We start from the raw sequence: 12,870 nt of genomic DNA on the forward strand, positions 1-12,870 counted from the left end.
AGGAGATAATTATAAGAATGTTAATAGTAGCTCTGCTCACTATAGCAAAAACTGGAAACATCTCAAATGTCCATCAATAGTAGAAAAGATAAGGCAATTATAGTATATTCACACAGTAAAATATTAACCCACAGTGAAAATGAATGAACCATAGTTGCTTGCAACAACATAGATCTTAGAAACTTAGTGTTGAATGAAAAAGGAAAATCACAGAAAAAAAATACAAACAGTATGATACCATGCTTATGAAGCTCAAACACAAACAAAATTAAACAATATGTTGTTTAGGCATATACATAATTTTTTAAACTATTTATTTATTTATTTTTGGCTGCGCCGGGTCTTAGTTGCAGCAGGTGGGATCTTCGTTGCGGCACGCAGACTCTTCATTGTGGCATGCAGCCGGGATCTAGTTCCCTGACCAGGGATCAAACCCGGGCCCCCTGTATTGGGAGCACAAGTGTCTTACCCACTGGACCACCAGGGAAGTCCCTATAATTTTTTAAAGCAAAGAAATTATAAATATAAAATTCAAAATAATGGTTAGGAAGAGATGGGGTAATAGATAATGTTCTAACTCAGATTGGATGATGACTTCATGAGTGTTCATTATATTTTCATTCTTTATAATTTACATGTAATGTTTTATATGTATTAAATATGAACTTAAAATACTTTTTAAATAAAGAAAAAGCAGTAGAAAGGGTGATAGGAGCATGGAGAAATGAGTTGTTCACTTCTTCCTAGAAGAGAGGAGAAGTTAAGGAGAATTTTATCTAGTAGGTGTGTCAGGGGTCCCCAGGTTCAGTGATTCACTAGAAGGCCTCACAGGACTCAGAGTATAATTGCATTCACAGCTATGATATACTATAGCCAAAAGATACAAACAAAAATCAGCGAAGGGAAAGAGGGCATGGGGCAAAGTCCAAAGGAAACCAGGCACAAGCATCCAAGAGTCCCTTCCCAGTGGAGTCACACAGGATATAATTAATTCCTCCAGCATGACTATAATACCACTTTTGAAGTGTTGTCTACCAGGGAAACTTGCCAGAGTCCAGGAATCCAGGGTTTTTATCAGGGGTTAGTCGTGTAGGCACTCTCTGCCTACCATGTACCAAAATTTCAGACTCCCATAAGGAGAGCAGGTGTTGAGCATAAACCATATTGCTAGCACAGTTTAGGCTCAGTGATCCACTCCTATATGTTAGGGTAGTTAGGAACCCTCCTGAAATCCAAATTCCCAGATGCTAGCCAAAGGCCAACCTTGAAAGCAGGACTTTCAAAGGATAGCACTCTCAGTCCTGCTTTATCAACTTTTTTCTGCATAGTAAGTAATACTGTGGCTGAGATTTGAGGTGAAACTTCAAGAAGTATGTCAAATGGACAAGGTAATATGGTGGAAGGGCATTAAAGGTAAAGGTAAAGAGGTATGAAAAGATGCCCCAGTCGGGGAACAAACCACAGCGCTGAAGTCCTTTCAATATGGGTGGAGCACAAGGCACTTGGGAAAATATCAGAAGAAGGAAGTGGAGAGGGAAAGAGTCAGACTATAATGCGCCTCTTACACCACAGTGGGACATTTTAACTTTGTCCTGCAAGCGATGGGGAGTCATTAAAGTACTGTAGGTGAGGGAGTATAGTACAATGCCTGGCTGAAACAGACTGCTTGTGTCCTCCCAAAATTAAGATGCTGAAATCCTAAACCCCACTGTGATGGTACTAAGAGGTGGGCCCTTTGGGAGGCGCACAGGTGATGAGGGTGGTACCCTCATTAATGGGATTAGCACCCTTATAAAAGCGACCCTAACAGAGCTCCCTCACCCTCTCTGCCGTGTGAGGACGGAGGGAGATGGCTATCTATGAACCAGGAAGAAGGTCCCCACCAGACACCAGAGCTGCCAGCAGTTCCGTCTTGGACGTTCCAGCCTCCAGAACTGTGAGAAATAAATGTCTGTTATTTAATCTACTCAATCTATGGTATTTTGTTATAGCAGCCCAAATGGATTAAGACACTGGCACATAATGTCATAGGTCCTAAGTAAATCCTGTTGATTTCATGGGACTTAAACTACTATGCCAGTTCAATATCTGTATAGATTTCTTGGCAATCCTTCAGTAGAGATGGTGGAACTTCATCGATCATTTTAGACCTCTCTAGATTTCCTTAGATACATTAAACTAGACTACATCACTCTGATCCATAATCAAATGCACGGACTATTAACTGAAACTGGTTCTAGGAATTGTGGGATCTAAAACTGGTTCTAAAAAGGCAGGATTTAGGGGGCTTCCCTGGTGGTGCAGTGGTTAAGAATCTGCCTGCCAATGCAGGGGACACGGGTTCGAGCCCTGGTCTGGGAAGATCCCACATGCCGCAGAGCAACTAAGCCCGTGCGCCACAACTACTGAGACTGCACTCTAGAGCCTGTGAGCCACAAGCCCGTGCTCCACGACAAAGAAAGGCCACCACAATGAGAAGCTCGCACACTGCAACAAAGAGTAGCCCCCACTCGCCGCAACTAGAGAAAGCCCGCATGCAGCAACGAAGACCCAACACAGACAAAAATAAATAAATAAATAAAATAATTTTTTTTTAAAAAAGCAGGATTTAGGTGATAGGGTCTTCACCAAGATGGAGACTAAAACGTAGTATCGGGCTTCCCTGGTGGCACGGTGGTTGAGAATCCGCCTGCCAATGCAGCGGGCACGGGTTCAAACCCTGGTCTGGGAAGATCCCACATGCCGTGGAGCAACTAAGCTCGTGCGCCAAACTACTGAGCCTGCGCTCTGGAGCCCGCGAGCCACAACTACTGAGCCCGCGTGCTGCAACTACTGAAGCCTGCACACCTAGAGCCTGTGCTCCACAACAGAATCCACCACAATGAGAAGCCCACGTGACGCAACAAAGGGTAGCCCCACTCCCGCAACTAGAGAAAGCCCGCGTGCAGCAACGAAGACTCAACGCAGCCAAAAATAAAATAAAATAATTAATTTTTTAAAAAGTATTAAAAAAAACGTAGTATCAATTTGTTAAACTACCAGGAAAATGTAGCTTTCAGAATAAACTGGTAACAACTACCATTTATTATGCGCCAGGCAACGTGCTAAGTAGTTTATAGAGATTGTTTTGGTTAATCTTCACAACCACTATTTAAGATGGGTATCATTTTCTCATTTACAGAGGAAGAAGCAGACTCACAAATGTGAAATAATTTACCTATGGTCACATAGGTCATGGGTGCAGAATGGAGCAGTTGATGTCAAGCTGAGTACCTCACAGCTTTAACTGACTGCCTGTTTTTTTTCTCAGAGATTATTGGGGTTAATCCCCATCCTGCTTGCCTCAGACATCATCCGGGTCCAGAACATCATAGCCATCCGTTGCACCTCATATGGCTCTGAATATCCACCCTTCCTTCCCCAAGGCAACTTGGCAGGGCCTAAAATGGTTGAATCCCTAGACTGCCACTAGAGTGATGAGAAGAAGCAGTCTTATCTGTTTACCCTAACTTGCCATACAGATATGCTCATTTTTTAAGTGGGCTATGACACAGAAAAAGTTGGGAAGCTCTACTTGAATCCAGTCTAATCCTCCTCCTCTCAAAATCCTCTGGAAATCCCAATCTATGATCAGCAAACTCCATTATACCCTCAATTTGTCCTTGGAAAGTCACTTTATTAAAACTTGGCATCCCCTGAAGACACTGCTTCCCTGTATGCAGCCTTGAAGACACTGTAATAAAAATGACCCAGCCTGAGAATAGACTAGGATTGTAGCAAAGATGTATCCCCCCAGAGTGAAGGCAAGTCGTTTTCTACAGGCAACTGTTTTCCACAATTTCCCTCAGGAGCACCCATGCTGTTTTGGATTAATCTCAGGTTCGAATCGAATAACACTCGTTCATATCCTGTTAGTAAAACCTAATCTATGGCCACTTGTAACAGCTGGAGATGTGTTTGCAGAGCTGAGAAGTAGAAAGCATCATATGGGGTAACCCAGAAACCATCATGATCCCCACAACTGTGGCTTCTTTGTCCCACCCTATGCACACTAGCCTTGGTTGCTGTATTACTCATGTTTTGTTTTGCTTTGTTTTAATTTTCTGTTTTATTTTATGATGCTTTGACATCTTGGGGCCTTGCAGACCAGGATGGAACTGCCCCTCTCAGGGTTTGCTAACTCCTAGAGATAGAAAACCACCTACCTTCAAGCACACCTTTCATATGCAAACCAACCAATCCAAACCAGTATCCCTAACCACCTCCTTTATGGACTCTCATACACAAAACCAATATTCTCACTACCCTAGATCACCCTAGGGCCAGGTACCAGAAAACTAGGGACCACTCCTATGGCCCAGAGCCCTGTTGAAATTTTTCAAACTAGTCAACCCAACCTCTTACCTTGCCTCACCCATTCCTTCCTGTGGAAACCACAATAAAGGCTCTGGGCAATGCTCTCCCCTCACACCTTCTGCATCCTGACCAACCTTAGTGCTTCCCCATATGGCCCTGCATGGGCCTCTTGGGAACTGCACATAATAAAACTTTCAATGGCATTGAACTCCTGTGTCATCACTCAGTCACCTCTACAGATTCAGTCCTGGGCACAGTCAAAACAACTGTCACGTCCATTACAGCAGTTAACATATACGCTCTGGTATCATGTATAAGTAGATACTTTCATCTCTAGAATTTAATCTCCCTGAGAGTAGGAACCATATTTTACTAAAAAGCTCTGTAGGACTTGCCTGGTGGCGCAATGGTTAAGAATCTGCCTGCCAATGCAGGGGACATGGGTTCAAGCCCTGGTCCGCGAAGATCCCACATGCTGAGGAGCAACTACACCCGTGTGCCACAACTACTGAGCCTGTGCTCTAGAGCCCACAAGCCACAACTACTGAGCCCACGTGCTGCAACTACTGAGCCCGCGTGCTGCAACTACTGAAGCCTGCGCACCTAGAACAACAAGAGAAGCCACCACAATGAGAAGCCCGTGCACCACAACGAAGAGTAGCCCCCGCTCATCGCAACTAGAGAAAAGCCTGCGCACAGCAACGAAGACCAAACAAACAAACAAAAAAGGAATATAAAAAAATAAATTAAATAAAATTTTAAAAATAAATAATAAATAAAAAGCTCTGTAGTGTGGGTTTGCATGCCCAAGAACACACACACAATCAGTGTTTATTCAACTGAAATGTTTGCTGAAGTGTGGCCAATTCCTGTCCCTTCACAAAGCCATTTCCCTTGGATTGTTCTTCTCCCATAGCAACAATACACAGTAGAACATGTTGAGAAGTGGTTCTCATTTTCCACAGGGAAGAAATAAAAAAGCCCCACAAATACAAGGCATCACCTGCACTGCTGGATCCCAATAAGGAGTCCAGGCCTGGACCAATATTAGAAGCATTTACACAAAGCAGAAAAATGGTGACACGGGCTGTTCAGACACTCGGTGCTGTAGCTCAGGATTCTGCCTCAGTGACACAGGGGACAAATAGTGACAGCATTCATTGGAGAATAAATGGAAGTTATTTTCAGCATCTAATTGGATTGGGAGTGGGGAACTGGGGATTATTTATTATTATTTCCAATAATGTATAGCATCTTAAGTATCCCATTCTCAAGATTTGCTCCACTGTGCTTAAAAAATACATATGCTTGAGTTCTGGGACTTTGACAAAAATGCCCTTTATCCCTTGGTATTTCTACCTGAACAACTCATGCTATGCAAATATGAGTAACTAGAAATCTTCTTTAAGATAAATAAGTAACATATAGTCATCAGTTTTTAGGCTGGTCATCTGGTATTGGCAAAAAGACATGGATTTGCAGTCTGAAGATCGTGTGTTCAAGCACACCAGTGACTGGGCTCTGTCACTAACTAGTTGTGTGACCCTGATAGAAACCTTCACCTCTCTGTCTTTATCGTCAAATAAGAATCTATCATAAGAGAACCACCCTGAGGATTAAACGTTATAATGTATGTTAAAGGTGTTTCATAAACTATAAAGCACTCGCAAACATCAGTCATCTATTGCATTGGAAGCTCCAGAGCCTGGCATGAGGCCTGACACAGAGCTGGTGCTCAGTATTTGTAGTGTAAATGAGTAAATACCACTGATGAGCTGTGTGATCTCAGGCAAGAAAAATCTCTCTCCTCCTCCACTTCCTCCTCCTCCTCTGATACCACTGTCCCCCTTGTTCACTGAACTACAGCCATACTGTCCTTTTTCCTGTTCCTCCTATACAGCAAGCTCAGTCCTGCCTCAGGGCTTCTGCTGTTTCCTCTGCCTGGAACACTCTTCCCCAGCTCTTTGCATGGCCATCCCCTTCTCATCAGTCAGGTCTTAGGTCAAATGTCATTTCTTCAGAGGCTTTCTCTTACCACCCTGACTAATGTTCCTCCCCTATCATTCACCCAATATATATTCCTGTTTTATTTTCTCCTCCTGTTGACTTGTTTATTACACTCTCCTTCACTAGAATAAAAAACACTCTACTAGAGATTCCCTGTCTTGTTTACCACTGTATTCCAATGCCTAAGACAACATCTAGCTCATAGAAAACTCGCAACAAGCGTTTGAATAAATGAGGTTGGAATAACTTAATATCAAAAGTTTCATTCATTCAACAAATGTTTTGTATGTACCTATGAGGATTCAGGCTCTATTTCAATGTGCTGGGGATTCAGCTGAGAACAAAACAGACAAAAATTCCTGCTTTCTTGGGGCTTGCCTTCCAGTGGGGAAACAGACAATAAACAAGATAAAAAGCGAAGTACATACTATATCTGATAATAAGTATTAAGGAAAAATAAATAAATAAAGCAGTAAAGGAGGATATGAAGTGTGTTTGGAGGGGCACACAGAAATGCAAGACTGAGCCATGAGGCTATATGGGAGAAATACATTCCAGAAGGCCAGGGTAACTGGGACAGGAATGAAGGGATTGGAGGCTAACAAAATAGAGGATGACATCAGGGAGGTTAAGAGAAGGCAGATTGTATAGGGCCCTGTTGGCTAACCCAAGGGCTTTGTCCTTTACAAAGAGTAAAATAGGGGACCTCCCTGGTGGCGCAGTGGTTAAGAATCCGCCTGCCAATGCAGGGTACATGGGTTCGATCCCTGGTCCGGGGAGATCCCACATGCTGCAGAGCAACTAAGCCCTTGTGCCACAACCACTGAGCCGGTGCTCTAGAGCTGGTGAGCCGCAGCTACTGAGCCCACGTGCCACAATTACTGAAGCCCACACGCCTAGAGCCCATTCTCCACAACAAGAGAAGCCACCGAGGGCTTCCCTGGTGGCGCAGTGGTTAAGAATCCACTTGCCAATGCAGGGGACAGGGGTCCGCGCCCTGGTCCAGGAAGATCCCACATGCCACAGAGCAACTAAGCCTGTGTGCCACAACTACTGAGCCTGAACTCTACAGCCCACGAGCCACAACTACTGAAGCCCACGTGCCTAGAGCCCGTGCTCCGCAACGATAAGCCACCTCAATGAGAAGCCCACGCACCGCAACGAAGAGTAGCCCGCCGCTCGCCACAACTAGAAAAAGCCCACGTGCAGCAACAAAGACCCAACGCAGCCAACAATAAATTTTTTTTAAAAAAAGAGTAAGATAGTAAAGTTTTGGAGAATCTGAGCACCGGGGTGTCATGATATGGCCTGTTGTAAGAGGATCGCTGGGGCTACTGTTTTGGGAATACCTGAAGGGTAAGCGAAGGGACCAGTAAGGATGCCACAATAACCACAGCCAAGACATAGTGGCTCCGGAAGACTGGGGAAGGAGCAGGTGCGGGGTTGGAAGATTAAATTTTGGATTTTGACAGTTACTTTGGAGTGGAGTTTAGGGGGAGGTCTAGGCTGGGGGTCAGCAGCTGGAACTCAAATGGCAACAATGTTGCCCTGCTAGTGAAATGAAGAAGATATTCCCACATAACAGAGCCTTCATGCGAAAGAAATGAGGTGTCAAATGCTGACCGGAGCAAGGTGAGAACCCTGAGCCAAGGACTGCACGAGCCTGTCCCGGAGGGAGGTGTATGCCGTGGAACCGGCGACCGACTTCCGAATCCACCGCACAAGCTCCGAGGTCCCAGCAGCGTCGACGAAAAAGAACGGCCAGGGCCAGAACCGCAACGCAGCCTGCAGTACTCAAACCTCGCGAGATTTGTTGGCCGGGCAAAGCCATCCTCCCACCCACATCTCGCGAGACCAAGGTTCATGAGCGGCTATAGCCGGTTAGGGATTGTGGGGAAGATGGAGTATTCAGCGTTGGGCACCGCGGAGGCCGCGGACAGCGGCGCGGCCCGGCCGTATAACAACTCGGAAGAGCGGGAGGGCCGGGAATCCGACGGGCTGCGCTTCGACCGCGAGAGGGCGCGCCGCCTCTGGGAAGCAGTGTCCGGGGCCCAACCAGTGGGGAGGGAGGAAGGTGAGTCCGGGGACTTCAGAGGCAGGAAGACACTCGCCCGCCTGCTCCTTTCGCGGAGAGTGGCGGAAGCGCGGGGCGGGGACGCGGACCAGCCCCCGGGTCTACGGTCACACCCTCTGGCGCCCGGCCCGCCCCCTTGCGTTATGCGCCCCGGGACTCCCTGACTCCTGCACCTCACCAAGACCCGGGCGCCTTGTACCGGCTCCCCTGAAAATCCAGGCTGTGTGCCACAAGAAGCGCGCGCAAATGGCCAAGGGCCTTCTCACGCTCTGGCCGCGTGGTTCTTTACCCCGCCTTCCTCACCCGCGAGAGCTTACTTCTGCCTAAACTTGGGACTGGAATCCTCCGGGCGTGCCGTCCACGCCGTTTCGGAGACCCTCGGTCTTCCCCGCCAGCCTCGTAACCTCTTCACTATCCCAGTCTCCAGGTTCCCCCACCCCTAGTGTCTCTTGCCTCCCTTCTCTCATGCCCCACACTTCCGAGGGCTCTAGAGGGCCTTCTCCATACCTCAGTGTTCTCCTGAACTTGGAGACTGAGCCCTGGCTTACCCCTGTTTCTTGGTGTCACCTGTCTCCACCACTTGAATCCCTTGTCTAATATGGGGGCCAGGAGCCCGAGAGCCTGGCCGGGTATACTATGGCTCCAGCTTGTTGTATCCCACGCTTGACCCAAGGTTGTGGAGAACAGGATATACAAGTCCGTCTAGGGGGGCACTTCTGGGCTGAAGCTTCCCAGGTTCTGCCCTTGACCTAGCCCTGGGTAAAATGGAAATAGAAAGAGGAGAATGGAAAGAGCTGCTCTGACCCCGTTTTGTGACCCCCTTCACAGTCCTTAGCAGAGCTAGCTGCTTAACTCTAACCCAGAAGTACACAAACTGGGCTTTTGTGCTAATCCTGTCAGGTAATCTGCAGGGAAATAGATTTCTCTAAAGGTTTGTTTGCTTGCTGAGCAGACTAATCTTGGAAAGTTAATATGTTGCTTGTGAACTGATTGTCCTGGGATAAAATGGAATTTTTGACCACATCCAAGGAAGATATGTTTAAATTTGGGGTGGTATACATACCTATACCCTGGTGTATACTTCTCCAATTTAACAACGAGTCTAGTCTGACTCCTAAGTTAATAAGAGGCTCCTATCCCCCTCACCCTCATACTTTCAAACTTGTCTGGCACAAAGTTGCCTCTCCTCCACCCTCCACCACCCGCAATTTTTCTTTCATTAATTTGACCAACATTCACTGACGCCTGCTCTGTTACCAGGATTGGCTGGGCATCAGAGCTACAGAGTTGAGAATAATACTGTCCTTGCCCTGGAGGGGCTTGTAGTCTAATCCAGGAAGCAGACACCAAGACAGTTGCAGTATAATGTAGTGGGTTCAGTAAAGTGGGAAGTCTAAGAGTTGAGGGTACACAAAGAGGAAGCGACCTTTGTCCTCAGGGGATAGGGAAGGCATGCCCTGGACATTGAAGCAGAGAACACAGCAACTGTGCTCTGGGAAGTGAACTGTTTATGTGTGTGTGAATGCCCACAGTCATTTAGAACCCAGTTCATTTCCCTGCTCTCCTCACTTTGTCCAATAATTTATTTGAGGTCTAGGTAGATACCTATAACACCAAGTCCTACTCACCTTGGTTTTTTATTTTCTCTTAGTTATAATTTTTGTTTTCTCATTGAGTTATAATTTACATACCATAAAATTCACCCATTGTAACTGTAAAATTCAATTAATTGTAGTAAAAGTATAGAGTTGTATAGCCCTAGTCCAGTTTAGAATATTTCCATCACTCCAATTTGTGCTCCTTTACATTAAATCCCCACTCTTACCTCCTGCCCTTGGCAACCCACTAATCTGTTTTCTGTCTCTATAAATTTGCCTTTTCTGGACCTTTCAGTAAATGGAATCCTATACTATATAGTCTTTTTCATTGGCTTCTCTCACTCAGCATGTTTTTGAGGTTCAGCCAAATTGTAGTGTGTATTAATACATCATTCCTTTTTATTGCTAAATAGAATTCCATTGTATAAATCTTGCTTTTTTTATTCTCTAATAATCTCTGCCTTTATTTTTTTATTTTTTTGCCGTATGCGGGCCTCTCACTGTTGTGGCCTCTCCCGTTGCGGAGCACAGGCTCTGGACGCACAGGCTTAGCGGCCATGGCTCACAGGCCCAGCCGCTCCGTGGCACGTGGGATCTTCCCAGACCAGGGCACGAACCCATGTCCCCTGCATCGGCAGGCAGACTCTCAACCACTGCGCCACCAGGGAAACCCAATCTCTGCCTTTTGAGTGGGCTGTTTAAACTATTGACATTTAATTTAGTTGTTGATATGGCTAGACTTACTGTCCCTACTTCGTGACCCTATGAAAATCAGCCCTCTATGTCACATTCTAGATCTCTCAGCCTCTGCCCCATACCTCTTCTCATTGTCTACAATATGGATACAAAATAAACCCTGCCAATCAGATGCCTTCTCGTAAGATTTGGAAGGCAGAAATGCAGTGAAGATCATATTTCTACAGCTATTGTTACTGTCAAGAAAGGTCGTGGAACAATAAGATCTTCTTACATCAGTGCTCCAGCATCCATTCTCCAGCTTCATATGTTCAGAGGCATGTCCAATGACAATGGAAGCTTCTTACTTCCAGCAAGGCTGCAGTGGAGGCCTGAGATTATAGCTCACCTGTTGGAACAGTTATGCATTGTTCCCAGAGACATTTCTGGAAGGCTCAACCTAGTACCTTCAGCCCTTCCAATAATTTTGTAAGCACCTAATTTCCTGTATCAAACCTGTCCCCTCTGGTAATTGGTAATTGGATTAGAGTTGTATGTGGATATCTGGGAAGCAGGGATTCACATCCAGGCCACCTTCTCAGAATTCTGATAATTCATATAAGTTCTTTTTCCCTCTGTGGACCTTAGCTTCCTCCAATCTCATGAACCTCTCACAGATTTTGTGAGTCAGGAATTCAAGAAAGGGTTGGCTGGACAGTTCTGACTCAAGGTCTCTTATGCAGTTGCAGTCAGGTAGTGGCTAGAACTGAAACGGCAGTGGGATGGAACTTCTGGAGGCTGGCCGGGCATCTCTTTTTTCACATAGTCTCAGAGTCTCTCCATGTGATTTCATGCATGGAATAGTTAAGGCTTCCTCACAGCTTGGAAGAAAATCGCTTACATGGTAGCTGAAGACTTTAAGAGCAAATATTCCCAATTTGGTTCTTCTTTATAATTTCTGTCTTCCATGTGTCTATATGTTGCTTAGTAGTCAGTCAGTGATTCAGTAAATACCTGGAGACAGTAAAGGCCTCGGTTGGATCTGTGGGTAGGTAGGAAAGTACATTCAAAGTTCAGGCCATTTTAAAGTCAGCCCTGGCTTTTACTTTCTGTCAGGGCCTTTTGCATCTCTTCTGTGCATGTGTACAACCTCAGAGTTGGCCAGGAGTATGTGGCTAACTTGGGCCCTCTTAGGTCCCCACTGCCACACAGTTTCAGCCACAAACATGACACAGCAAAGGCTACAGTAGAGCCTTTGGCCTTTCCTCCTCACCTACCTCTGAGCCATCACTTCCACCAACATTATCACTAGGTAGGGGTGTTGCCCACCACTCCAAATCAATTTCCTCTTCCACAGGGAAGCTATTGGTTCTCACATCCTACCTCTTCCTGGTAGAACCTCTGCACTGACTGAGTGTGGGAGGGGATGAGAGCAGTCCCAGATTCCCGCTCTTCTCACCCGAAGTTCAGCAGATGTACAAAGCATAAGTGCTTCCCCAATTGTTAAGTGCCTTTGGTCAATTTCCAGGGTACTGAAGGGATTGTTTTTGTCAGTTTTGTCCAGTGTTTTAGTTGCCTTGGGTGAAGAGGATATCCTCACTCTGCTATAGCCAAAGTCCCACCTCATACTCATTTTATATTCAACTTCACTTCCTCTGCCTGACTTCTGAATTTGGAGGGTCCAAGACTCAGTCCCAGGAGTCTCAATTTGTATCCCCAGCTCTGACCTTTTCCTCAAGCTCTAGGCCTGAATCTCTAGCTGACTACTTGATATCTCTACCCATGTGTGTGACAGACCACTCATGTTTAATATAGCCAAAGCAAAAGTCTTTAATTTCTCCTCCAAGGCTGTCTTCCTCCAGTTCTCATCTGTTAGTTGCTCAAATTCAAAACCTAGGAGTTATCCTTGAATGCTGTCCTACTTCACCCCCTACATCCAATCAAAGAAATTGGATGTCAGATCTACTTCCAGAACATAATTCCAAATCCATCCACTTTTCTCATCTCCACTGACAACCTGCCTAGTCCAAATTTCTATCATCTATTGCCTAGAAGACTGCAACAGCCTTTTCCCTGTTCTTCCTGTTTCCATTCCTATTCCCATATAATCTGCTGACACAACCAACAGACTAATCTTTTCAAAACATAAGCCATATCTTG

General features: G+C 45.7%; 2 protein-coding genes across 4 annotated transcripts in view; one reads left to right on the forward strand and one right to left on the reverse strand.

Moving 5' to 3' along the window:
• The window catches only part of UIMC1 (ubiquitin interaction motif containing 1), a 186,242-nt gene extending 178,160 nt beyond the window's left edge, over nucleotides 1-8,082 (reverse strand). The window contains 1 exon segment of the mRNA XM_081230769.1: nucleotides 7,987-8,082. The gene's annotated coding sequence lies outside the window, so the exon portion shown is untranslated.
• A 157-nt stretch (nucleotides 8,083-8,239) lies between these two features.
• Nucleotides 8,240-12,870, forward strand: part of ZNF346 (zinc finger protein 346) — a 28,322-nt gene continuing 23,691 nt past the window's right edge. For all 3 annotated transcript variants that reach the window (XM_081232331.1, XM_081232332.1, XM_081232333.1), the window contains exon 1: nucleotides 8,240-8,437. In XM_081232331.1, the coding sequence (XP_081088457.1) occupies nucleotides 8,263-8,437 (175 nt within the window). In that variant the 5' untranslated portion in view covers nucleotides 8,240-8,262. The remainder of the gene's footprint in view (nucleotides 8,438-12,870) is intronic.

Source organism: Mesoplodon bidens, assembly GCF_964165515.1.
Source record: "Mesoplodon bidens genome assembly, chromosome: 4".
NCBI lineage: Eukaryota > Metazoa > Chordata > Mammalia > Artiodactyla > Ziphiidae > Mesoplodon > Mesoplodon bidens.